At 39.7% G+C, this 23,835-nt stretch overlaps 7 protein-coding genes across 21 annotated transcripts in view; 3 read left to right on the top strand and 4 right to left on the bottom strand.

The window, feature by feature from the left end:
- The window catches only part of LOC143367709 (low-density lipoprotein receptor), a 60,250-nt gene extending 59,368 nt beyond the window's left edge, over positions 1-882 (bottom strand). For 2 of the 9 annotated variants that reach the window (XM_076809816.1, XM_076809817.1), the window contains exon 1: positions 321-868. In XM_076809816.1, coding sequence (XP_076665931.1) covers positions 321-414 — 94 coding nt within the window. In that variant the 5' untranslated portion in view covers positions 415-868. Of the gene's footprint in view, positions 1-320 lie in introns of all 9 variants that reach the window. The other 7 variants (XM_076809814.1, XM_076809819.1, XM_076809811.1 and 4 more) reach the window with 6 other exon arrangements.
- Positions 883-1,389: 507 nt separating this feature from the next.
- On the bottom strand, positions 1,390-2,994 carry LOC143367741 (WD repeat domain-containing protein 83). Its single transcript, XM_076809884.1, has 5 exons — positions 2,978-2,994; positions 2,745-2,842; positions 2,434-2,677; positions 2,133-2,359; positions 1,390-2,053 (listed from the first exon to the last, which is right to left on the bottom strand). Exons 2-5 carry the CDS (start codon positions 2,815-2,817, stop codon positions 1,683-1,685), a joined length of 915 nt encoding a protein of 304 aa, XP_076665999.1. The 5' UTR covers positions 2,818-2,842; positions 2,978-2,994; the 3' UTR covers positions 1,390-1,682.
- Positions 2,995-3,625: 631 nt separating this feature from the next.
- On the top strand, positions 3,626-8,455 carry Josd (Josephin domain containing). Of its 2 annotated transcripts, XM_076809894.1 has the most exons (5): positions 3,626-3,767; positions 3,864-4,078; positions 4,165-4,345; positions 4,420-4,670; positions 7,925-8,455. In XM_076809894.1, the coding sequence occupies exons 1-5, from the start codon at positions 3,714-3,716 to the stop codon at positions 7,929-7,931; spliced, it is 708 nt and encodes a 235-aa protein (XP_076666009.1). In that variant the 5' UTR covers positions 3,626-3,713; the 3' UTR covers positions 7,932-8,455. The 2 variants fall into 2 exon arrangements, with proteins under 2 accessions (XP_076666009.1, XP_076666010.1); XM_076809895.1 differs by lacking the exon at positions 7,925-8,455 and having other exon boundaries at positions 4,420-5,718.
- On the bottom strand, positions 5,422-9,151 carry LOC143367725 (putative cytosolic Fe-S cluster assembly factor GH10760). Of its 4 annotated transcripts, none has more exons than XM_076809847.1 (9): positions 9,080-9,151; positions 8,619-8,688; positions 8,428-8,523; positions 8,191-8,346; positions 7,841-8,111; positions 7,134-7,382; positions 6,685-7,062; positions 6,308-6,613; positions 5,422-5,955 (listed from the first exon to the last, which is right to left on the bottom strand). In XM_076809847.1, the coding sequence occupies exons 2-8, from the start codon at positions 8,682-8,684 to the stop codon at positions 6,372-6,374; spliced, it is 1,458 nt and encodes a 485-aa protein (XP_076665962.1). In that variant the 5' UTR covers positions 8,685-8,688; positions 9,080-9,151; the 3' UTR covers positions 5,422-5,955; positions 6,308-6,371. The 4 variants fall into 4 exon arrangements, with proteins under 4 accessions (XP_076665962.1, XP_076665961.1, XP_076665960.1 ...); XM_076809846.1 differs by lacking the exon at positions 9,080-9,151 and adding an exon at positions 8,831-8,972; XM_076809845.1 differs by lacking the exon at positions 9,080-9,151 and adding an exon at positions 8,941-8,965.
- A 292-nt stretch (positions 9,152-9,443) lies between these two features.
- LOC143367757 (dynein axonemal light chain 4) lies at positions 9,444-10,683 on the top strand. Its single transcript, XM_076809913.1, has 2 exons — positions 9,444-9,582; positions 9,834-10,683. The coding sequence occupies exons 1-2, from the start codon at positions 9,523-9,525 to the stop codon at positions 10,080-10,082; spliced, it is 309 nt and encodes a 102-aa protein (XP_076666028.1). The 5' UTR covers positions 9,444-9,522; the 3' UTR covers positions 10,083-10,683.
- A 56-nt stretch (positions 10,684-10,739) lies between these two features.
- Positions 10,740-17,185, bottom strand: L(3)76bdm (trafficking protein particle complex subunit 8 homolog l(3)76BDm). 3 transcript variants are annotated; one of them, XM_076809802.1, is made up of 11 exons: positions 16,827-17,185; positions 16,057-16,498; positions 15,733-15,978; positions 15,136-15,639; positions 14,491-15,010; positions 14,228-14,413; positions 13,405-14,145; positions 13,172-13,334; positions 12,016-13,093; positions 11,659-11,941; positions 10,740-11,423 (listed from the first exon to the last, which is right to left on the bottom strand). In XM_076809802.1, exons 1-10 carry the CDS (start codon positions 16,981-16,983, stop codon positions 11,674-11,676), a joined length of 4,305 nt encoding a protein of 1,434 aa, XP_076665917.1. In that variant the 5' UTR covers positions 16,984-17,185; the 3' UTR covers positions 10,740-11,423; positions 11,659-11,673. The 3 variants fall into 3 exon arrangements, with proteins under 3 accessions (XP_076665917.1, XP_076665916.1, XP_076665918.1); XM_076809801.1 differs by lacking the exon at positions 10,740-11,423 and having other exon boundaries at positions 11,606-11,941; XM_076809803.1 differs by lacking the exon at positions 10,740-11,423 and having other exon boundaries at positions 11,606-11,941; positions 12,016-13,095; positions 13,177-13,334.
- A 506-nt stretch (positions 17,186-17,691) lies between these two features.
- Positions 17,692-21,765, top strand: LOC143367953 (uncharacterized). Its single transcript, XM_076810228.1, has 13 exons — positions 17,692-18,012; positions 18,465-18,592; positions 18,665-18,707; positions 18,954-19,095; positions 19,208-19,290; positions 19,557-19,729; positions 19,806-19,888; positions 20,013-20,330; positions 20,433-20,616; positions 20,760-20,991; positions 21,079-21,156; positions 21,250-21,395; positions 21,530-21,765. The coding sequence occupies exons 1-13, from the start codon at positions 17,870-17,872 to the stop codon at positions 21,628-21,630; spliced, it is 1,854 nt and encodes a 617-aa protein (XP_076666343.1). The 5' UTR covers positions 17,692-17,869; the 3' UTR covers positions 21,631-21,765.
- The last annotated feature ends 2,070 nt before the right edge of the window (positions 21,766-23,835 follow it).

The raw sequence follows: 23,835 nt of genomic DNA, 5'->3' as shown, positions 1-23,835 counted from the left end.
CACCACCAGCATCCCCCCCACCCCATAGAGATCATAGATATCGAGCCCGGAACGTTAGATATTTTACTGTCGGCGACCGTCCTCCTTTCCCGCGTCCTACGTCGGCCGATTTCTAGGAACTACCTCAACGAAAATGCACGGCGAAGGATGTCGGTTATGTAAGCGACACCGGCGCATGGCACATCCCATACGTATATTTTATCAATCAACAACCGCTGCATCTCGCGTACATTTCCGATGGCAACGTTACCCCCCTCCCGTTCACCTTGTACTTTCCCTTCCTATTTGGTTCAATTCGACGTTCGAAATATGCAACTTACTGTCGGTGGAGAAAGCATCAGCCGCCGCGAGGAAGCCGAATATAGTCAGCAAGTGCAGCGGCGAGAGTAGCAGCAGACGACAGCTTCGCCCCATAACAACCCTCTTTCGTCGCACACCCGTCGCCGTTCGTATCCTCCTCCACCACCACTCTTCCACCACTATCCACTGCCACCGAGATCCCTTGAATACTGGCTCGAACAGTCCGCAGATCGCTTTCGGCCACTACCAGCCGTATTTCCCCGTGACTTTGACAGCCGGCGTACCGGGGGGGAATCGATCAACAACAACAACAACAATCCTTGCACACGAAGTCCTGACTGATCGCCAGTAAAGTCTCGTAAGACCACGCGGCCCAATAGCCTCTACTCTGCATCGGGCGAGTCGCGGATCCTCGATCGTGTGTACATGCAAACAGCCAACAATTCAGAGTGGCTGCGTGCTTGAGGACAGAATAAAAAGTGCACTCCACGAAGTGGTTGAGACTGGCAGGCCCGCCCCGTGTGCGAGCACCTCCGTGTCTCTCGCTGTATATCTCTTGGCTCCCTCTTTTCTCGCCTGTCCTTCTCACCCGCGGCACGGCCGCGTCGCCCCTTCTTCCTCTTGCGCAGCTGCTCTGTTTCCCTTCGACTCCGCGGAGCCGCTCCTTCCTTCTCTCTTTTCCGCTCCCTCTCCCGGGCGAGACGGTGGCGACCACTGATTCTGACGCACCGTATCGCGCCACCTGCGCGCGCAGGTGCTCTCCCTCCCTCTTTCTCTCTCGCTCCTGTTTAAACCTACGCTACGTGCGTACTCGTAGCCTGTTTTTTTAACTGTATATCGTGACCCAACTGAACCTAACCCATATTCCATCTCTCTCCTACGCAGGTGAAACATACTATGCAACGCTACCACCGCGAAATCTTGCAAAGATAACTACGGCCTTTAACTCCGAGAAACCGATCTTCTGTATTAAACACCTGGGTAATTAAGCATTGACCATCCCGGGAGTATGTTTATAATGCGTAGCTCGAATGCTACTCGTTAGACATTCCGTATTTTATTAATTAGGAGTGTAGTAAGTTACCAACGTAGCAAGTATTTAAATGTATATAATATGAGTAGGAGTACAGTGCTTGAGCCCATGAGTAGGTTACAGGCAGTGGCGGATTTAAGAAAAAAAGGCCCAGGTGGTGAACGTTCTGAGGGGCCCATTTTTCGGGAAAATAAAGCGATAGTTTACTAAAAACGGGATCAATGTAATAATACAGAAAAAAAATATACTTTGGATAAAATCGTAATTTCTTTTATGGGGCCTTGGGGGGCCTTCTGAGCAGGGGCCCAGGTGGCAACTGCTCATCGGCCACCCTGTTAAATCAAGAGTATTATTCTTGTACCGCCGACGCGGTACTCCACATTAACACGCTCGGCCCATTAGTGGCTAAGAAACAGTTTGTTTGCGGGTGGACACTTAATGATACTACAGGATGTTTCGTTGGTTTCATTCCCGATAACTTCGCCACCACTTTCTGGGAGACCAAATCCCATATCCACAATTTCCCGTCTGCTGACCCGGAAAGAATGCGAGTGTCTTGGGCATCGACGCTTGATTCCAAGCACAAATTGTTCGCCATATGACCTACGAACTCTCCGAGCAACTCCCCGGAATCCTTATCCATTAACCTTATCACAGCATCCGCGCAGCTAACCGCTATACATTGCCCGTCTCGTGTGAAACTTGCGCACGTCACTGCGTCTGTAATATTTGTGCCACACTTGAATAAAATTTACATTCCACTTCTTTCCCATACGGTCGCATTATATTGTTTACTAACCTCCCATATAATCCCCATACATCTCGCCAACACGTATATCGTATCTACGTATTTTACCATCAAACGAGGACGTCAAGATTTCATGATCCGATACTCTGACGCTGGAAATGGAATCTTTAGCTCCGCTTAAGCACTGCGCAGGATCGTGTCCTCTGGAACGCACGTCCCAACACATAACGGAATTGTCACGGGATCCAGAAACAGCCATGGAAGATTCTTCGTTGAATCTGAACCAGAAGAGAAGCGACGTCAATTACGTATGCGTGTAATAATGAAGCGCGCAATATTTCCTAGAACGAACCTTACTGTATTAACAGCGCCTACGTGACCTCTTAAACGACGAACCGGAGTCCCAGTCGATACGTCCCAAAGAATAACTGACTTATCTAATCCGCAAGACACGATTTGGCTGCTGTCGCAGGACGCAGAAGCGTCCATTACTTCGTCTCCGTGCCCTCCGTACGTTTTTAAAGCAACACCTCTGTGCGGATTCCATAATTTCAATTTCCTGTCCGACCCACAGGTTAAACAATATGCACCGTCAACTGAAAATAAATTATGTACAAGTTATCTGCTCGCGAGGATTAATCTCAGGCGACAAACGCTACATACCGCTGAACCGTACCGATCTTACAGCCCCTTGTTTACAATCTATCTCCCTTATGAACCTGTATTCAACTTCCATTTTGAATACAATTCAAAAGTGTCACCTGAAAGTAAAACTGTTTGAAAACAGCGGCAGGTATAACATTTCTCGATTCTACTGATAATTTTATTTCTCTGCGACGGTCCTGCAGCATCTTTGAAAAGGTAAGAAGGTTTAAATGCAAGGAACTTGTTTATACCTATGTGTACATCGTAAAGTGTATCACATGTGAAATTGCACAGGTTGACCAATATCGTTGTATTCGCATTGTTCGTGTTGCATACACTGTTGAGTTAAATTGCGCCAGTAGGATTGCAATTATTAAAATGAAATTCGACACGTAAAATTAGCTACTTGCCGATTACGTTAAATTGGAAGATTCAAACCTCGGGAAGGCCTCGTATTTTCGCGATGTGTTGGTCGCGCGCGAGATGTTTCGTCAGTCGTCCAACAAATCTCCAATGAGCAGTTTGGTTTTCTAGTTTGAAGAAGGATACTGGTTCAAACCATTTTTATACCTTACCATATCTTACCACGTATTGTCGTCGAATGCTAGCGTTTACGAATACAAAATTGAATGTAATTGCACACCCTATCTTATCGTGCTTAACGCGTTGCAATTATGAATGAACGTAAACGAACGGTGCATATATCGTATCAGGATCTGTCGGCGATCGTTTTCAATGGATATTTGTGAAAATTGCAGCGTATTCCGACGTGACAGTGTTTGCTTTTCGCTGCGCACTGTATTTCGATTATAATTTGATGATAATTGATAAAGACTGCTATCGAATTTCAGTGAATAACCTTCGGTTCTGTACAGAATTATCAGGTACACAAGGTTATCGATACATGGCAGTCTGTAAGGTTCGTTAAATGTTTGAATAAATAATAAAATTCGCAATATAGAATTGAAGGGAAATTATGTAGATACAATGGTTGCGAGTACGGCAGCCGATATGACTGGATCCATATACCATGAAAGACAAGTAATTTGTTTATTTATATTCTTAATTTGTATATACGCAACACACGAAGCTATATACATTTATACCATACAATATTTTTGTTTATCTTCGTCGTAGCTGAACGAGCTCTGCGCGTTACACGCATTAAATAATTTATTTCAAAAGAAGGGATATACTAAAGAGGAATTGGACCAAATTTGTTATAGTTTAAGCCCAGATGTATGGATTAATCCTCATAAGTCATTGTTAGGAATCGGTAATTACGATATCAACGTTATTATGGCAGCGTTACAACGAAGAGGGCGCGAAGCAGTATGGTTCGATAAACGCAGGTTTGTGGAGCAAAGTGATCGCAGATGCGTTGATGCGTTGTTGCGAGGAGGGGCTTAGAAAATTTAAAATGTTTAAATGTTTTCAGAGATCTCAACTGTCTGTGTCTGGATAACATTGAAGGATTTATATTAAATGTGCCAGCAGAATATAAATTAGGTTTCATATTACTACCTTTAAAAAGACGTCATTGGATTGCCCTGAGGAAAATTCATGGCACCTTTTACAATCTCGACTCGAAGCTGGATTCCCCGCAACTTATAGGAAAGGTTGGTCGACGATCCGTTTCATATTCGAGACACATGTTTCTCAATTGAAATTAACACGTTGATGGTTTTATTAGGAGAGCGACCTGCTTGTATTCTTAAAGGACCAGATAGATAGTAAGGAGAAGGAATTATTTCTTGTCGTGTCCAAGGAAATAGATAGCAGCCAAGGGTGGTTAATAAATACATGTGCGAATAATGAAGGAATTAGTATGGACCACGATTCGATTACGTACATCGAAGACAGCCTCGCGGATATGGATTTGAAAAAAGAGGAGTCTAAAGAAATGAACGAGAACGAAGAAACCTTAGATAATAAAAACTCTAGGTAATCAAAGTTCTTTAATTTTTTTCAACCATATATTCGATGCTTCAAATAAATTTAGATCGAAAGGCCAAAATAAATTTAGAATGGATGTGACAATAGATCGTTAATGCGAATGTTTCAAGTTCGGGGAATTGAGAGGAGTAAAAACAAAATGAAAATAATGAATATTGCGTATAAAAATTCTTGCACAAGAGGATAAAGCATAATCACTTACATCCGGTTTATGTCAATAGCTTGCTTGTTCCAAATATATGTTTGTACACTTAAATTTAGCACGCAATACTTGGGCGACGGAAAAGAATTTCTAACATGCTAAAATGATATACGCATAATGTGTCACTAATTGCTAATTTCAATGTGATGTAACAAAACTGTTACACGTTACTTTCATTACGGTAATTATAAAAGTAAGTTAACGTTTGTAATATATATGATACTTTTAAACAAGATCGAAATACGTATTTATTTAAACAGAATATTGTATATTTTAAGCGTAAAGTGTTTATTTTGTAAATACCACGCTGTGTATAGTAGTCCAGTCTTTAAAACGAATATCATGATATTAATTTAATTGTTTTAACAAAATTCCTCTTTGCCTGTACTTTTTATCATTATTTTACCAGTATTATTTAATTGGAAGTAATACGCTATTATTAAAGATAAAGTTAAGATATCGTGTTGTGGATATATAAGTTACCAATATATTGTTTTATATTGTAGTATGTACAAAGTGCAATTATACTGCCAAACGAAAAATATAAAATAATAATTTATTTGGAAAAATGAATTACAGAATTAAACAATACGCGAACCTATAAAAGACAATCTTTTGTACTTTGAACAGATACATCGCTATGTACTGTACGTGATAAAGATATTGGTATACAATCCACGCGACTTTCTATATTTGCTGTACATTCTAGCATTACACTGAATGAACAGAGTTACAAGTTAATTATTTTATAGAAAAGCATAGATTACGTTCGTTGTTCTATATGTTGCACTTTTTGTGAAATACTTGTATTTAATAAATCCATTGTTTCAATGACATCGTTGTACTTAATCTATATATCTTTTTATTACCAAACGTATTTACAAACCCTTATTGAACAAGCTATTTACAAAAAGCGTTCTTTATATTCCTATATCATAACTCTGGTCAATTAAATTTCTGTTTGTAATATATGTGTGAAATCGATGCTATTAAAGTAAACAGATTTCGTCTCTTCTTTACCATTACTAACATTGCGCATAATTCATTTTAAGTACTTGCTTTATGTAGTAAGGGGTCGTCCTTAAATTACGTAAGGCCTTTGAGGGGGGGGGGGGGGGTCGTGAATTTCTTACGTTTTCTTACAAGGGGGAGTCAGGTAGCGTCTTATGTAATATTTTTTCACTTAATTTTCAATATGAGTGGCTCAAAAAACAATGTTTCATCGCACACCTGAAATCGGGTTAAATGAATTATGTAAACCTTTAAAAGAATTTTAATAACTGAAAAAGTGCAATGTAAAAAATATTACGTAAGGACGGAGGGGGGCGGGGGAATATAAAATCTTACGAATTCTTATACTGGGGGAGGGAGGGGGTAAGAAATCGTCAAAATTACCCTTACGTAATTTAAAGGCGGCCTCTAATATGTCAATGAGATGAAATGTAGACGCAATTTTTAATCGGAATTACCAAAGCAATTTGTTATAATTACCACTTTATTGCGAGAGCTGTATTCATCTTCTTAATTTCATGGTATTGCGTGTGGAAGAATGTCAAAGCTTTGTCAGTGTACTCTCCACCTAGCCAAGTTTTATACAAATTTTGAACAACCTGATTTTTCTCGGGATTACTCTGAGGTAGCTCGTGATATATAGAGTCCAATTTCAGTGCCAATTCACGTGGTTGGATGTTACTCGAGGGTCTAATTTGAGCTCCTCCATTAAGACACCCTAGTAATTAAATTAGGATCCATGGATAAAGCGTATCAATCTTGTTCTACCATTCTTCGAATGTAACTTACCACAAGGGCACGCCATAACTTCAACGTAATCATACGGGCATTTTCCTCGTTTCAATTTTTGCACTAGATTTTGTATATTTCGAAATCCGTTAGCGATTGCAAATGTTAATAGTGTCTCTCCATCCTTTTGGAAAATTGCTTCCTGAAAATCAGGATTTCGGAGACTTCTAAACTCAACCGTTACGATCTCTTCGTCGAACAGTTGCTTCGCAGCATAGCGAAGAATAAAATCAGCGTAACCACCAGATCCTGAGCCGCTGTGGCCGTATAAATCATTCTTTAACTTGTCCATTTGCGGTTCGAAAGGCCTTTGAACTTCCTTTTCATTTATTTCACTTAACGGAATATTGTTCTCGTTAAGCATTTGCTCTAATTCAACTACGAGATAAAAATGAATATAAGTAAATACAATACACGCGTGCAGCATGCGTAAACTTTTAAGTACATACTTGGCGTTATAACACAATCTACGTCTCTAGATTTACTTTGGTTGTTGTAAAAATCTTCTCTAGATGCCTCTAACTTCTTATCGTAACAGGGCATAAGGGAGACATGATATACTTGCTCTGGCGAGAGACCCATAGTTTCAGCTAAATGATATTTAACCAACGATCCCATAATTTGTTGAGGGGACTTTGTTACGCTTATGTACGGAAGTATGAAGCTACCATGGGTTTTCTCAGCATAACACACCCAGCCTTTAAAAATGCGTGCATAACGAATAATATTACGTTATTACTTCGTATCTCTTGTAATACATATTATATATGGCTAAAATCATATACATTAGGGGTCGTCCTTAAATTACGTAAGGCTTTTTTTGGGGGGAGGGGATTGCGAATTTCTTACGTTTGCGTACAGGGGGGGGGGGCAGGTAGCGTCTTACGTAATATTTTTTAACATAATTTTCAATGAATAAAAATTCTATCATTAATGTTCCAGAAGAGTATATAGTTTTAGTTTAAATTTCCCGAAACCGAGTCGAATGAATTATATAAACCTTTAAAAGAATTTTAATAACTGAAATTCAATGTAAAATATATTACATAAAGAAGGGGTTGCAATATCAAATTCTTACAAATTCTTATACAGGGGGGAGGGAGGGGGTAAGAAATCGCCAAAATTACCCTTACGTAATTTAAGGACGGCCCTTTACCTGGACAAGACGACGACAACATTGGTAGCTGATTCTTCGAACCACTTTTAGCTACTTTGTAACGTTCTACAAATTCTTTCGCAGACTCTAGAAGAGCAAAATCATCGGCTACAGTCATATCTAGAACCGTGTCTGCTCCCAATTGATAAAAGTAACCAGCAAGTTTAGTCAGCCCTTGTTCCGGACTCAGATTATAACGCTCCGCGATGGATAGCACCGCCTGCACGGAAAGGCTGACTACTATGTACGTCGAACATGTACCGTCGCCGCTCTGAAAAATTGTATACAAAATGTTATTCATTTCTTTGTAACACTTGGTGTAACGGGTAAAATTCTTTGGCAATAATTACACGAGATTGGGACACTTTCTCTCTAAATACTTTTAGCAACTCCTCCTGGCTCTGTTGAGTAACTAACACGCTCTCCGCGGATGTAATGCAACCGCTGCAAGCCAAACAATCGGAGAGCGTGATCTCAACTTTCTGTAGTTTTTCAGATTCCCCAGCCTAGTAAACACAGAGTAAGTAAGAAATTAGGAAGCAATATATGACTAAGCTTTTAAAGAAACATCTGACTGTAACATATACTTTGTTTAATAAAACAGGTGCTCCGTCCTCTTCAATTTTAATTCTTGCACCAGTTTTACTCTTTGAAGCCTGGATTTCTATGGGTTTTATGCATTCCTATTAAAAAGAAATAATACTTGTGATCATATATATTGGAAACAGCTATGTTTTGTATAATTTGCTATTGTAAAGCTGAATAGCAATGCAAGTACCTGCGAGGGAGTGATAAAATCATCCAGATTGGTAATTTGTAATGCTCCGCTAAACCGGGATGCCATTTTTCTGAAAGAAGATATTTAATTGTTATACACTGCTTGAAAGATATTTTACGTTTGAGGCCGAATAACTTTTAAAGCTATCTATTCTATTGCGCGAGATTTCAATATGACTTATTCAATAGTAAGTCGCTAATAATAGAGCTTACTTCTATTATTTAAAGTGCATTGGATATATATCGAGCAAATAATTGAAAACCTTGCAAATAATAAACTCTTCAGGCTTCAAAAATCAATTTTTTCTAGCTGAACATCTAACCTCATTCACGATCACAAAATATCGAAGTGCTTGAATACACTGCACTGCACGTGATCGTGTAAAATAAAGATAATGATACGAAAAGTCTAATTGAGAGTGGTAATTTTAAATTACCCTCTAATATAAACAATGCATTTACCATTTGAATACTTTTACAAGCGAATATTTAGTTATCATCCGAACGTACGATTGTTGTTCTCGAAAATTTGCGAAGGCAAACTATGATTCATTCGTTTTTACATATCATCTAATGACGCGAACTAAAATTTATGTGACAACAATTTAGAAAGTTTAATGAAGAGGAACTGATAATTTAAAGAGGTTGATTATTACTTGACAACATATAATAACTTATTTTCAACATATCCTGAAAACGTGAAACAATTAAAAATAATGCAAGTCAACATGGGTCATTCTTTTCCAATTAACCCATCCCCAAGTTCAAGCCACTATTTGAGAACCCCTGACTTAGGGGTTCGGGGGTAAGCGAGCGCCTGGAAGATGGCAACTTCTACACCGACTCCGAAATAGGAACAAGTCAGTGGCAGATACGATTTTTATGTAACATTAATTGAAAAAGAGATGACCGAAGTGAAGAAAGAAGATGTCGTTAAAATATTGCATACGTATCCTCTCTGCAGAGTAAGTAAAATGTATTTTGCAAATATCATTTCGCGAACTATGTTGAAGAGAAATAAATCCAATGTCCGTCAGCAGTGTTTAATCAATAGGGGTGGTCATTATGTGGGAAACATTATTTTTATAGGTATAATAATGTTCAATTGTTTTAAAATTGTTGCTGTTAGAACTTGGTTCTTTTAAAAAACTTCACCACTTCATTCCATTTCCAATACGAATTGTGGAAAAGTTTCAAGTTACCTTCTGTGTTGCAGAAATGCGATATGTCGGACGAAATGAAACAAGAGGCGATGGAGTTGTGCGTGACCGCGGCAGAAAAATACGCGGACAATTACGAAAGCGTTTCACGGATGATCAAAGAGACGATGGATAAGAGATTCGGAGCGTCGTGGCACACGGTCGTGGGGGAGGGCTATGGATTCGAAATCACTTATCAGCTAAAACACCTTCTCTATATGTACTGCGCTGGAAATTTAGCGATATGCATATGGAAGTCGGCGTAGTAAAATTGGCAAAAATCGGGAGGCTTTTTGCTTTGTCCTTAATTTCACAGGAGAAGGATTAATGTTTATATAAAACAACAAACGACTTTAACAGCAGAGAAGTACGAATCAAAGGGTCGACAAAGGCCCACATCTGCAGAGATGTTATTTGCCTGCAACACTCGTCACTGCAATTCATCAAAAGAAGAAACAGATAAAAAGAAGTTTATAGTTTTTCTACAAATATAAAAGTATATATAATAATGCTATACGGGCGAAGCGAATATACAAATACTTTATAACATCTCGTGGAATTGCTCCTTATTTTCGTCAACCAATATGATTGTTTACTTAAATTAACAACATGTATTTACATTTACGAAGTAACTCAGGAACCTTACTACAACGTTATGTGATATTGACTATATACAAAATGTTAAGTTGTTGCGCATAACTAACGCTATATCAAAAATGCCATTATTGCTGTATTCGCGCGCGCAGATTACGTGCATGTAAATAATATTTATAATTTATCAATTATGCAACGTGAGATTTTATACTGCTTTAGCCATTTATGTGAAAGCGTTTGGCGCGCTTGTTGTGTGATGTTAAACGTATAAAATATATATATATATATATATATTACTGTGTGTAAGTAATGGAGTCAGATATATGTCATTGTTATACGAATATATATCCTTTCAAATTTATTGGTTCTGCATTTTACTATTATACATCACTTTTAAATATTTCTCTATCCGGAATTTCTACAAATAAATATTCGAGAATGCTACCATTCAATCTCATCGGTTGGCTGCTTTATGCAGGCTCATACTACTTACTCAGTGAATGCCTCACTGTAATGAATATCTTTTACCACTTAGTACATGAAATGTCGCACATATCGTAGACTCGTACCACCGCTAATCAATTTCAATGCCGCATACATTCGTTATTTCAATATTCGAGTGTGATTCTTCCCGGGCATCAAACATTTATTCTTGCGTTTAATTACACTGCCGTTTCACCGGTATAGCAACGTGCATCTTCGTACAAAGATTTTGCTCGCCACTGTAAGAAATGTATCATCTATTGTTACTTATTCATCGTTTTACAGCATTCCGTAACTACGCTGCCACAAATTGCCTTCGTTATTCTCCTTCGGAAGATATGAAATGCTGGTCGAAAAAATATATTTATGCGAGAGAATTTCCCCGCTACAATTCCGACATTCACTCGAGGGATTATAGCTGAGCATGTTCTTACATAAGATGACTTTAATGTATCGGTCTATAATAGCTTAATTTACAATAATGTTTTCAAAGTCGGCTGTTCCGTGTGGAACGAGCGCTATGGACCATGCTGTAACAAATGGGTGATACACTCAGTAACGCACGAGATTTTGCTAAGGTATGCTACCTGAAAGGAGTTTAATACAAGAAAGTATGGAACGTGTTAAATAATACGCAGTAGACTTTTACGATTAATAGTAATAATTTGACTTGTACTAGATATTTACATAGTTATCGAGGAATGACTTTAAATTACATAAATGAAATTAATTTATTACATTACGTAATAATGATAATAATAATACCTTTATAGTTTGCGACTATTTACTATCACCGTTAATAATACATATACTCTCCATTCTCCATTTCTGCAAGATGAATTCTCTAGTATTTACAGTTCTTACAGAGACTTCTACGCGGGCCGCTAAATCGTACGTCCCAGGAGCCGGAAGTACAGCTTGCAATTTCACAGTATTGCTGGTAAGTGGTTGTATATGAGAACAGATCGCCGAATGGCAAGCGTATCTGTAGAACGTCGAAGCTTGCGGAGAATACAATTGTGACTTTACATTCGGAAGATGCGTCCCGCTGGAAAGAAACGGACCAGGTTGTACACGAAACGTGAAGAGTTTTAGTAATGCTTTACGTATAAGAATATTTACCTGCTAGTACCTATTGTATTGACTTTAACATCGATTTGTGATTCTAAATGATTCTGTATATACATTATTACCGGGACAAAACACAATCGACTCTGATTAAAATTATGCGTGATCTGTCTAGCATGACACAGCGAGAAGGAGATTATGTTCTTCATGAATTCCGTTTCTAAAATTTGTTCTTTAGTAGTCACAGCCAAAGAATCGAGCACGTTTTTATCCGGGCCAAAGATTTTCAAGCGTCCCCCGTACTCGCTCGACTCCACTTGAATCTCCTTGGGATGCTTGTATATTTTGTTCAAATACTCGATGTCAAGATGATGCTGACCGATCGCTTGTCTAATAACGATACCGCCCTCGACGACTTTTCCTCGCCATCTAATGATTAAAGTGGAGTTCAGCGTCATCGTCACAGACGAGGCCAGCTGCTCCACGTTTTGTGACGACCGTTGGAATTGCAGTTGCATCTCGCTGAAATTCTCATTCATATCTAACGACGTAATATTTCTCCTTTGTATAAAACTGATGTACGGGTAATCCACGCTCGACGTCGCGCTATCGGCTTCTCCGGTTAACGATACGTCCGAAAATATCGACTCGCTCTCGGCCTTCTTTCTTAACTTAAGCATTAGGTGAAACATTTCCTGAGGTTGTATCTTAATATCGGTTGGTAGAACGGACGAGCTGAATACGGACCACGTGTTACTTTGAAACGACACATTGGTCAGCATGATTTCATTCGTAATGGACTCGTGAACGAGATTCGCGTTTTTAACGCAGACTATCAAGTTCAACGTAGGCGAAACATCCTTGAATAGCACACTCCTTGAAGCGATCGCGCTAATTTGTATAGAATCCAGAACTGTGAAATGCCACGTGTGCCTGCACAGTCGATGCTTTATCATGCTCTTTGGATCGCTGTTCTCGTAGTAAAAAAGTAAATCTAAACGATGCGCTCCTTTCTCGTGAGGTGCACGTATCCACAATGGTATCGTGTGAGTCTCTTTAATATTCAATATATCTCTATTGGAAGGTAACGGAATTTTTGTTACGAGTTTATTACTTTTCTTCGTCACATGCTCTAGAACAATAATTCATACGTTGGTATTCATTGAAAATTCCATTTAAAACCCGCATGGAGCTTGTAAATTAAATGTACCTTCTTGAGTGCTCATCTGCACGTCCCCTAATGAGATCAACTTAGCGTCCGTAGATGCTAAGTAGATATTAGATAATGCTGCATTACCCGCGTTTCTTAAAGTAATTTCTGCTCTCTGAATTTCGCCACATAACATCTTCGGGGACAATTTACTAAAGAAGACCTGAAAGTAAGTTTTCATGATTCTACTGCAAAAATATTAAATCTCCCAATGGTAATTGTATTCGAATTACCTGCATCAAGGGTGCCTTCTCGATAACATTCATATCCAATCTATGGTCTGCGCCATACATATTTACACCTGGTTTCTCTTTAACATTCTTTAACCTAGGTCCTCTAACTTCGAACAATCTTTTCCCAGTAATGGCTATCGTTGGATTAACAACTGGTGGATCTATTGCGTGTGTCGGATTAGATAAATCATAGCTTAACCCCAACACTTTTAATTCTCCTACTTGTCTCGGTACAAGAGACAGCGTTATGTGTTGCCTGCAATCCGGTTGCAAAATCATTGTTTCGATTACTTGCACTTCCGCTGGCTTTACGTTCTCCGGCAATTTCATTTCGTTCGTAATTTGCCCCTCAGCCGTAGTGAACAGCCACAGTAAAGTAACATTAGATAATGGCAGAGGTATGTGTAACGGATTATGCAATTCGATGAAAAAATGTACTGGCTCGTCTAAAACTGCATTCGGTTTTATACTATTATTACTTGTACTTGAGTATAATGCAACTGTCGGCTTGAACATCATAGAAGAGGATCCCTGAGCTTCCGTTATCAGCATCTCTTCCATCTTCGACCATCTCACATCGTCACATTCCTCGGTATTAAATGAAACGTGGCTCGCTGGAATATAGTTCTCGTATGGCTTGGCTACAGGACCATACAATACTTTAATATTATTACTATCTATTAATGGTAAAGGCAAAGTAGGAAGCTCTTGATGATTCGCTAAACCTTCCTGAAACAGTAACTATAACGCGCAGACTCCGATTATTATGAAAAGAGCAGAACACGCGTGGACCAAAAGAGTCACATATAATCTCTATACCTACATTATGGATATGTAGGAATTCGCGTAGAAATGTAGCCTGCTGCGGTGCTGGTTGCTTACTGTAAGCATTCAAGAGTTTCTCGAATGCTTGAACCGCATCGTAAACTTGTTTTAATGACGCAGCCTGTCTACCAATGGTAAAATGTATATGATCTTCAGCTAGCGACCAGCCTCTCCCACTATAGACCTTGTAACAAGAATTATCTACTGTAGCAACAGTAATCATCTACCGGAATACTTTAATGTTAAATTAACGCGGAATACCTGGTACGCTTGTTGGTAACATCGTAGCGAATGTTTTCTTTGCCCCGCTTTCGAGAATCTATGACCAGCAAGAACAGCATGGAACGCATACTTGCGCATCATTTTCGGCCCGATAAAACAATAAGCAGCTTGCTCTAATAAGAGCGCGGAGCGCAAGTCTGAATCTTCGCTGGTCATACGAATTAACTGTTTCGCAGCATCTCCATATAAATTTCGACCTTTCAAACACTCGACACTGAGTAATGTCGCTCTCGTTGCAAACTGAGGCTTCTTACAACTGTTCGAATAAGTTAATATCGCATCGTCCATGTATTCAATTGTCTTTCTGTTAGTTTCGCCCTGCATGAATGCGCTCAATGCGGCCATTTCGAGAGCACCTGCGTAATAAAGCCAAGCTTGATCCGCTGCAAAATCTCTTTTCGCGCTATGATACGCTTGGTAAGCAAGAGAATAGTGACCAAACATGAAACATAAGTCACCTAAGCGACGCAATTGTAATTCTGGAGATTCTGTTGTATAACTGAAATCCAAACAAGCTGGAACTTTATATATTTATATATGCTAGAACTTTGTTTCTAATCTAATACCATGTACGAGTAACAACTACACGGATAGATGACATATAAATATTGGTGAACAACATACATTACAGCATTCGATGGTGTAGGTCCTGGTATCCCAGGCTTATTCGTTCCGAACCATCGGCGCGTAGCACTAAAAATTGATCTACTGACACCTTTCTTGTTCGAAATAACATCGTTCAGTAGACCGATTTGCTTTTCCACGTAAGGTAATAAACTTTTCAAACAGAACTCTGTTATTAATGTTCGTAATCTCTCGAGGTCTTGCGTAGACAATCTAGCACCATGTTGTGTTGTCACGTAACTAGGAGAATCTGCCCAAACGTTCACGTTTATCGGCGTATCGCTAACTGCTTGCCCTCTTATGTGTACAGCGGAATTTATATTTTGTGGCTTCTCAGCTGCAGGACTTAAAGGATGAATTGTAACAGATACAGCTTCCTGTCCAACTTCTAAATGTGTGCTCGCCGACTCAGATATTTCGGATGAAAAATTAACAGTACTATTTACATCTGGCGAAGCCAGTGCAGAATTTTGTAGGGTCACCGGCGTTCCAGCCTGACTTGTCCTAAAACACAAAATTCAAATATACAAATCCACAAACATCCATGGTGCGCAATTTATCTTAATTTACCTACGACACATGAAATTTAAATCGTACTTGTCTGTATCTGTTGTAACTTCATTTGGCATAGCAGAGACACCAGTAGTATCCGCGGGCGTACGAGGGGAGCTATTTTGCTCGCTACCTGCGAAAGTATCTGAATGCTTTATCAGAAACTGACTCCAAGGATCCGGCAAATGAGTATTGTCGTCAGACTGACCCGGTGGTCGAGAATTCATTTGTAATAAGAAACAGTTGCTAGCACCATAGATATTTTTCATTTCTGTAAAAACTACTTCAGCCCTAGAAAGATTACGAACGATTAGTTGCGGACAAATGAGGTAAGATGTATACGTAGTCAGTAGAATAAGAGCTAAATACTTGTTCCTATCATCCTGTGTAGTATCGTGTACTAAGATGTAATATCTAAGCGTATTGTTATTGAACCATTTTGGCAATTTTCCGGGTATACTTTGGTGTAACTGTGCACCCATATTTTGTATCTTCTCCAAAGGATTGTCTTCTGCTGTAGAAACAACTATCATACAAGCAAGAAAGTGCTTGGTGAATTCGTGGTCCGATGGGAATTGGACGCTCAGAAACATTACCCTCCATGCTTCGAACCAAGGGACCGAAACAGGTATGTCCAGCTCCGTTGTTCCAATTCGTACGCAAGTCGTATGTTCACATGTAACAGAGCTAACCGCTTCGTTCAACATTTTCCTGGCGACGCTTGGTTCTGGCGGCTGAGCATTAACATCTTGTATAAAAAGTCGAAGATTTCTAACTGTTACGGTATTCCCTTGCGGATCTTTAAAATGACCTATGATAATGAAACGACTAGTCAATGCCGCACAATTACCATATCAACCAAGCACACATAACGCTACCATCGATAAATTCAATTATGCAAAACATATCTAAAGACAATCAGGGATTCATTACAGTATATTTATTCGATTTAACAATACACAAATTTGTTACATTTTATCGTCATCTCGAAACGGCTTGTTTAAATCTCTGAAAGCTGATTGCGATACTTTTCGCCGTTTATCTTAAGAAGCTATACGTACAAGAAAAACGCACAGAGCGCAACTAATAATGCAAACTATTGGCGATCATTGACAATGTTGCGAGGCTATGTTCCTTACCTTCCGTGTTTAATTTGCAGAACGGTTGCAGAAGCTCAACGAATGATAAATTATTTTTCTGACAAGTTGCGTCCGCCGCGATCGAACACACCGCAGCGATTTGAGGGGAGAAGGCGTTACTTATAAACTCGCGAGGGGTTAACTTACATTGAGCCATGATTATTTCCCTACAAATTCTACAAGTGACGGAGGTTACGTATTTACTAAGAAGCAGTAATTAATTACGCGACGGCTATCATTTTGAACGCTACATCACTATCGTCTGTTATCTCGGAAACTGACAGAAACCGAACTTTTAAAGTGAAAAATATCCCAAAGAAGTTGTGATAAACATCTCCTATCGAACAGCTGTTTGTGGGCATTTACCCATGAAGGGTAAAAATACGAAGATGACACCACTACCACGGACTAGTTGTACATAGGATAGGCATCACATTCTATGGGTGTCGCGTCACACGAACTGAAATACCGACCTTCTTCAAAGATCAATGGTTTTGACCCGCACTCTACATTTGAGACCGTTGACTTCGGGAACAAACTCAACTTGTTCACTCAAGTCGGTAAAGTCACATTTACATTCTATACCTCGTCTGTGACTGTAATTCAGTCGACGAAGTATAGGGATGGTATTCACAGTCGCTACTTATTCTTAGGATCATCTTAGTCTCACGAAGCGACTCTGAATACCGTCCTAGGGGTTACCCTATTTTAGGCTGATAACGTTGGGTGTGACATGAAAATGGTAAGGGGGCTCGCGAGCACAGGCAGCGCACACGGACAGGAGTAGGAATATGCTTGTGTGCAGTGCGATGGGAAGAAAGTGGGGGACGACGGCAGGTCCAGACAGGTCGTAGGCGACGCACGATTTTCAATTACCAGATGGAGCCAGCCTCGCCAATAAAACGATCGATCGATCACCTACTCGATCACACTCATTTTCGAGTTTCCGTTAAATCTGCCAGAAACAAAACTCGGCGGTGCGACGACTCCCATTTTATACCTTACACCAGTTGCAGTCCGAGCTTTCACTTAAATCCTTCCCGATGTTTTACTCGGTTGAGCTGCTTTCCTTTCGACGAAAAGGTAAACTGGCACGGTGTTGGATGGCCGCGACCATCAGCGAGAAAATGTTTAAAAAAAAATGCAAGCCAGCATCCATCAGGAAGATCGACGTGTCCATTCTCTGGTAAAATCGTTTTGCATACGCATTCGTTCATGAGTCTCGAGCTCAATGGTCCATTTTATTGTTGCGTCGTTGTGACATCTATGTGCAATAGGGAGAATAGGATTTCTCAGAGAAGTATCCAATTTTTGGTAATTCAATTTCTGACCAACGGACAATCGGGAAGGGGGGACTTTCCAAATACGAACTACGAAATTACCATTAAATTAAATGCCACTTCCTCGGGTGCAAATCATATTAATCTATCGAACGTGATCGTAAGTGAAAGTGGGGTGGGGGTAACGGTTTAATTAAATTCAGGGGCTGTCTATCTTTTGTTTCGAGCGTAGTTGCGACATACGTAGACATTCGGCGCGCTGTTTAAACGCACCTTTCCTTCGCAGTTGTTTCAATTGTTAATGGCAGGTTGTTTATTATTTCTGGATTAATTGGCTCATTTGTTCTCGGGTTCTCAGCGAAGAGATCCTGTCGACAATCGAAATACGGGATGGTAGAAGCTGCGGCAGATTTAGTCTTTACCTTTCTTCCCAATTAATGTACGGCGCTACGAAGCTACTTTTTTATCAGACGAAACTTTTCCAAGGTAATTCCACTGCGTGTATGAGATTAATTAAAATATACACTGTAATCACGAATTTATTATTTTCTATTGTAGATTACCTATTTGAAATAAACTGGACCCTACTTGAAATAAACAGGTAACGATGGAACGAAAAGATGTACCCATAAATTTCGATCGAAATCGATATAGATGTTTTCCTGCGTCTCTGATAATTTTCTAAGTCCGGAACGCGCATTACAGAAATTCCAATTTTTTATGAATCTACTGTGTCTTTTAACTTCAAGCTAAAATACATTTTTAAAATCTCGAATCGCCGAATATTTCGATAGCGGGACCTCGGCAAATGCCAATTTCTTTTATAAATAAAAGTTGCTTTTGTTAGGCACAGAGACGAGTTTAATGTGGCATCGGCTTTAGACATACCAGATACTCCTCAAATAAACGAGCTGTTCCGCATTGTGGAAACACCAACGAATTTACATCTCATCGCGGAAGAGCCTTACACTTCCGTCGTGGAACACTTGGTAAGGAAGCCTAATCGAAAAGCTTAAATGATTAATCAAAAGTATTTGAACGTAAATGCGACGCGAGAATGCCTACACACGGACCGTTTAAATTTCGTTTATCCGAATACAGATGCAACACGAAATGAATTTCGGGGCGTTGACCAGCTTCGAGATGGAGAAATTCATGTTACCCGGACCCAAGGATTCGTCCCTGTTAGTTCCTCGTGTCTCCACAAATTCCACAATTCTAACACCTCCTGACATCACAGTTCGAAAAGTTTGAATTTCAATCACTTTCATTTCAAATAACAAAAATCCCTTCAAACGTTATTATGATTGGAATGAACGGTAGTATATCGTACTGCTTCCCCTCCTACACACTTTAATTACATCTTCTCAATTAATATTCCCCCAAAATTTCTCTCACTCGCTCGATCTCTGTGCTAACACTCGTCGAATTATTGACACGTATCACTTAGGAACGAGATACGAAGATTCGCTGGGGACCAGTCGGAAGAAATCACCGAGGGATCCGTGCAAGTCCCTCTGGCCGACATTACCAATCTCGAGTTCGAGATTCCCGAGACGGAGAAAGAAACGCGAGCAGCTTTTGCTAGGAGGAACAAAAGGGAATCGTTGGTGGTCGTCGAAGGTTTTCGAATTTCAATAAATCCGTGGACGCTTCTACTTACTTCGGGATAGATGTAGTAACGCATGATGCTTTTCAGATCAAGTTAACAAATCTGCTCCTTTAACTCCTAAGAAGAGAACTTTGAAGTCCCCTGCGGAAACTCCTACGAAAAAGAGTAAAGTATGTGAACGAGAAAACAGCTCTAGGTTTAATTGAAAATTAAGAGAAGCGCGGAGCTTGTGTCAGTTAATGTTGATTTGTTTGTTAACGATTCCTTGCTAGGTTTTAACATGTCGTTTTGTAGATAAGCGCTGAAGAAATGGCAGTACCTCTACCTCCACCTTCGCCTGGCCCAATACTTGTAGAACCACCTGCAGAACCGCCTGCACCAGAATCTGCGCTGGCAGCTGCACTTGCGGACGCGTTAGAATCTGTGCAGGCAGCTGCACCTGCGGATGCGTTAGAATCTGAATCGCGACAGCAGTATCCTACCATTGAAGGTGTAGAATTCATCGAGGTACCGAGGCAAAAGAGAAGCCACAGAAAACTTTTCGACGAGCAGATTAAGTTATCCGATAACGTAATGCAGAAATGGCTTATGGACATTAGGGCTCACACCAAAGTAAGTTATTTAGTATTAAAGGAATCGAGTTATAGATTAAGGATACGAACAGATCGTTCCGATCCAACTAACCGAATGAAATTGCTGTTTATTATTACTCAGGAACACCATCCATCTGCCGTTTTCCCATCAGTGAAGGAATATCTATCGCAACCGTCGGTGAAAATTCTAGGGAAATCGTGGGGATTCACTCTGACCAGATTTTACAGCCGACATCTTCCTCGCCATTTCATTGCTCCGAATGAATTTTCGGATGTGCCTGACTTCGAAGCCGAGCAAATAACATGTGAGCATCGGAACGCTTCTGTTTCTTCCGTATTGTCGCAACAGTGAAAGCCGTCGCAGTTCCCAGCTGGAAGAAAGCATAACTTCTATTATTACTTATGAGCCATAGAACAAGCGTGTGATGTCGCGGCTTTAATTTCACAGACGAGACGACCTTGCGCGCGGATGCATCGAGTAAATTACCAGACAAAACGGGTGAATTGTCGAGTAAATTACCGATAACTTCAATCGAAACGACTGGTCAGTTGAAGACAATAGAGGGGATGCTTCCAATTGAAGAATTTCAGGCCAAAGAGTGCGAAGAACACCAGAGAAAAGAAATCGCAGAATCCCTGATTGAACTTCCAGAAATTATCGGGCTCGAAGAGAGGACTGAGTATAATTCGATGCTGAATCAATCGATTTGCTTAATAAGCAATCCTTAATTTACGTTTTATTGAATGCTAAAGTTGAGTTTTTACAGAGGAGCAATTGAAATACCAGGGAGGCGCGATTCGGACGAGAGGGGGCCGAAAAGTTCATCGAAGAGCAGTTCTTCTAGGTCAGCAGCCTTCCTTGACTTTTGAAAATTATATGTAACATTAACGTAAGTATATAGAACATTCTATGACAATTCATTTATACTTTATTGTAGCTTCAACGTATATTTGGCCAAAGCAGAGGTTCTAGCATTATTGGAAATTCACTGGCAGGAAAGATACACAGTTACTTTCCATGATTTAATTTCATCAGATCATTACAACAAAATGGATGCTTGTTGTGCGTTTCAATACTGCTTAGGTAAATGCAATTAGCTATTAACTGTAACACAATGATCCCACAGAATATCGTGATTTCTCGATTTTCAATTAAGACATTCGTGTTAAATTTTGCTTCGCCTCCATTAATTAATTTCATTTATTATAACTTTTTAGAATTTTATGCGGATAAAGTTATAATTATGAAACAGGCTGAGCCCTTTGGAACAATTTGGATCGAGAAGTATCCCGCCTCTTCTTCTGAAGATAGCGCTTAACTGCATAAAAATATAACGACTGACTAGGTATTCCTTATACAAATTTATTCTTGTAAAGCAAACATAAACGTTATATATAAACTGTGTATATTATTGTATATTTAAGGCGTGATATACATAGGTATAATACAAATACATTCATTTGCTGCAAATTATTCTTAATACATTTACATTTATCGTAATAATTATAATAGAATTATCATGAATTTTTTGTGACACTCTTCTAAGAATCGTGATGTTTTTAGCATTTTCATGCGACATCCAATATTACCGATTCAGATTCCTGTAATATTACAGCGTTACTAGAAAGAATTGAAAGTACATATCATGCTCGGTAATAAAGGAAGCGCGATTCTATCTTCATCGGCTGACAATAAGTTTCATAAATTAAACCACAGACGAGGCATAGGATCCTATACCTCGTCTGTGCCTGAAATTATGAGTCGGTAACAGATTTTGGGTGGCGACACGAACATCCATAAGGTGATAGGTCTATCCTATACCTCGTCTATGACTCAACACCCAATGCATTCCTCTGTTGCGCAGTTCTAGGACCTCTTACCATTTTAGTGTCACATGCAACTTTACCGAGAAAGGCTCGAAACAGACTGTAACGCCGCACGTGGTGGGAATTAGAATTCAACGCGAGTAAAACTAGGTTATTCGAATCCCGCGATTTATAAAGGTTCCTACAGAGTAATAATTTAAAAATACAAAATATGAACGTATTCCTTCCAACGGAAGAGGAAGAAGGATCACAACAAAGTGTAAAACACATTCGCTCTTTAACCTCGCTGCTCTGGTCGAGTATATTCTTAATTAAGTCACCACAAAGTTTATTTGCTTTAATGACTCGAGTCTTCGTCACGCGCGGGAAAAATTTAAATGGTATAAAAACTCAGTCGGTTAGGAAAAGACTCTAATGAACCATCATTTAGATTTACATAAAGTATTCTGGAAATCATTCGGTTTGTTTATTGAATATCCTATATTTCGAGCGCCCTTGTCACTCGTCCTTTTTATGCATAATTTATTTGCATGCTTGTACATTTTAACTGAAAGAAAGCACTCCTGTCTGTCCTCAGGAATGCGCGCATCCAACGTCAGCCACTTCGCCAAATCTATTCAGATTCCCTGTGGAGAGGATGGAAGAACTCATTAGACCTCACAGAATTTACAGCCGCGGTGATCTCAGAGGTGAAACACATTCCAACGGAAGCCCGGTCGAGATGCGATCGGGGAAAGAAAGAGGGAGCATGGTTCCGTGTAGCAGTCACGCGGTATTTATTCGCGAAAACGCGCGTTTCCGTATAATCGGTTCGACAAAAAGGTTCGCTAAACGAGCACTGCATTCAACGAACTTCGTCCCTAGATGGTCAGAAGGTGGATGGCACCTTTAAGGGAATTGCACGAGTTACGCGGCTACTCTCGAGAAACCGACAAATGAATCGGCGACCTGCAATTTACCCTTTGCACTTCTTTTCTGCGTTGAATTTAATTGCAACTAAAAAGAGTGACTCAGATTTGTTCAAGGTCTGGATATAAAGATCGTCTTTACGTATTTTTAGTTCCGCAGTCTGAGAACGTGTTGAAATGCAGATGGTAAAGAAACGAGGAAGAAAATAGCGCACTTACCTTCTTTTGAGAGCTGAACGAGAAATCTGAAAATTACAGAGCTCACGAAAAGCGTGCGAGAATTGGCAAAGATGCAGTCGTTCCTTCGACTTCTTTCGCTTCGATCGCTCGGACCTCTAACGATCACTTGCCACTGTAGCAATTTTAGGAGAATCGCGCTGCCATCGACGCTCACAATAACTCACAGTGACACCCTCCGCAAAAACGTAAGGGTGGCTGCAAAAAAGTGACCCCAAAATGTTTTTTTTTTATCCCCTTTTTGGTCCCACGATTTTGGAACTGAATTTTGTGCCAAATGCTAGCTTATGATGAGACAGCAATCCTGATAAATTTTCAAGTTGAGATGACAATTATTTCTGAGATATGAGAGGTGAAAGAAGTGAAAATTCATTAACGCAGCCCATACGCTTGGATGTATAGACTTTTATGTCACTCCGCTAATTCAAACAACACAACTCCGCTAATTCACACACGAAAAATGATTAAATTATTTGCTAATCGAATAAATTACTAGACGTGTCCGAAGTAGTCTTTACTGACTTCAGAGTAGTAAAACTCAACCTGTTACTG

This window comes from Andrena cerasifolii, chromosome 4 (genome assembly GCF_050908995.1).
Source record: "Andrena cerasifolii isolate SP2316 chromosome 4, iyAndCera1_principal, whole genome shotgun sequence".
Lineage (NCBI taxonomy): Eukaryota > Metazoa > Arthropoda > Insecta > Hymenoptera > Andrenidae > Andrena > Andrena cerasifolii.
The sequence above is the reverse complement of the archived record's forward strand: the minus strand, read 5'-3'. Positions and strand labels throughout refer to the sequence as shown.

What these genes read in the sequence shown, in the direction of transcription:
- Josd (XM_076809894.1), top strand. Translation starts at nt 3,714, where the DNA reads ATGGTTGCGAGTACGGCAGCCGATATGACTGGATCCATATACCATGAA. An exon ending in CCATATACCATGAAAGACAA is followed by an intron (nt 3,768 to 3,863) that starts GTAATTTGTTTA and finishes TCTTCGTCGTAG; the next exon opens with CTGAACGAGCTCTGCGCGTT. An exon ending in CCCCGCAACTTATAGGAAAG is followed by an intron (nt 4,346 to 4,419) that starts GTTGGTCGACGA and finishes TGGTTTTATTAG; the next exon opens with GAGAGCGACCTGCTTGTATT.
- LOC143367757 (XM_076809913.1), top strand. Translation starts at nt 9,523, where the DNA reads ATGACCGAAGTGAAGAAAGAAGATGTCGTTAAAATATTGCATACGTAT. An exon ending in ATACGTATCCTCTCTGCAGA is followed by an intron (nt 9,583 to 9,833) that starts GTAAGTAAAATG and finishes TCTGTGTTGCAG; the next exon opens with AAATGCGATATGTCGGACGA.
- LOC143367953 (XM_076810228.1), top strand. Translation starts at nt 17,870, where the DNA reads ATGTTTTACTCGGTTGAGCTGCTTTCCTTTCGACGAAAAGGTAAACTG. An exon ending in GGGCTCGAAGAGAGGACTGA is followed by an intron (nt 20,992 to 21,078) that starts GTATAATTCGAT and finishes GAGTTTTTACAG; the next exon opens with AGGAGCAATTGAAATACCAG. An exon ending in TGCGTTTCAATACTGCTTAG is followed by an intron (nt 21,396 to 21,529) that starts GTAAATGCAATT and finishes ATAACTTTTTAG; the next exon opens with AATTTTATGCGGATAAAGTT.
- LOC143367741 (XM_076809884.1), bottom strand. Translation starts at nt 2,817, where the DNA reads ATGGAAGTTGAATACAGGTTCATAAGGGAGATAGATTGTAAACAAGGG. An exon ending in AAGATCGGTACGGTTCAGCG is followed by an intron (nt 2,678 to 2,744) that starts GTATGTAGCGTT and finishes ATTTATTTTCAG; the next exon opens with TTGACGGTGCATATTGTTTA. An exon ending in GGCGCTGTTAATACAGTAAG is followed by an intron (nt 2,360 to 2,433) that starts GTTCGTTCTAGG and finishes CTTCTGGTTCAG; the next exon opens with ATTCAACGAAGAATCTTCCA.
- LOC143367725 (XM_076809845.1), bottom strand. An exon ending in AGAAAGTGTCCCAATCTCGT is followed by an intron (nt 8,112 to 8,190) that starts GTAATTATTGCC and finishes ACAATTTTTCAG; the next exon opens with AGCGGCGACGGTACATGTTC. An exon ending in AGTTATGGCGTGCCCTTGTG is followed by an intron (nt 6,614 to 6,684) that starts GTAAGTTACATT and finishes TTTAATTACTAG; the next exon opens with GGTGTCTTAATGGAGGAGCT.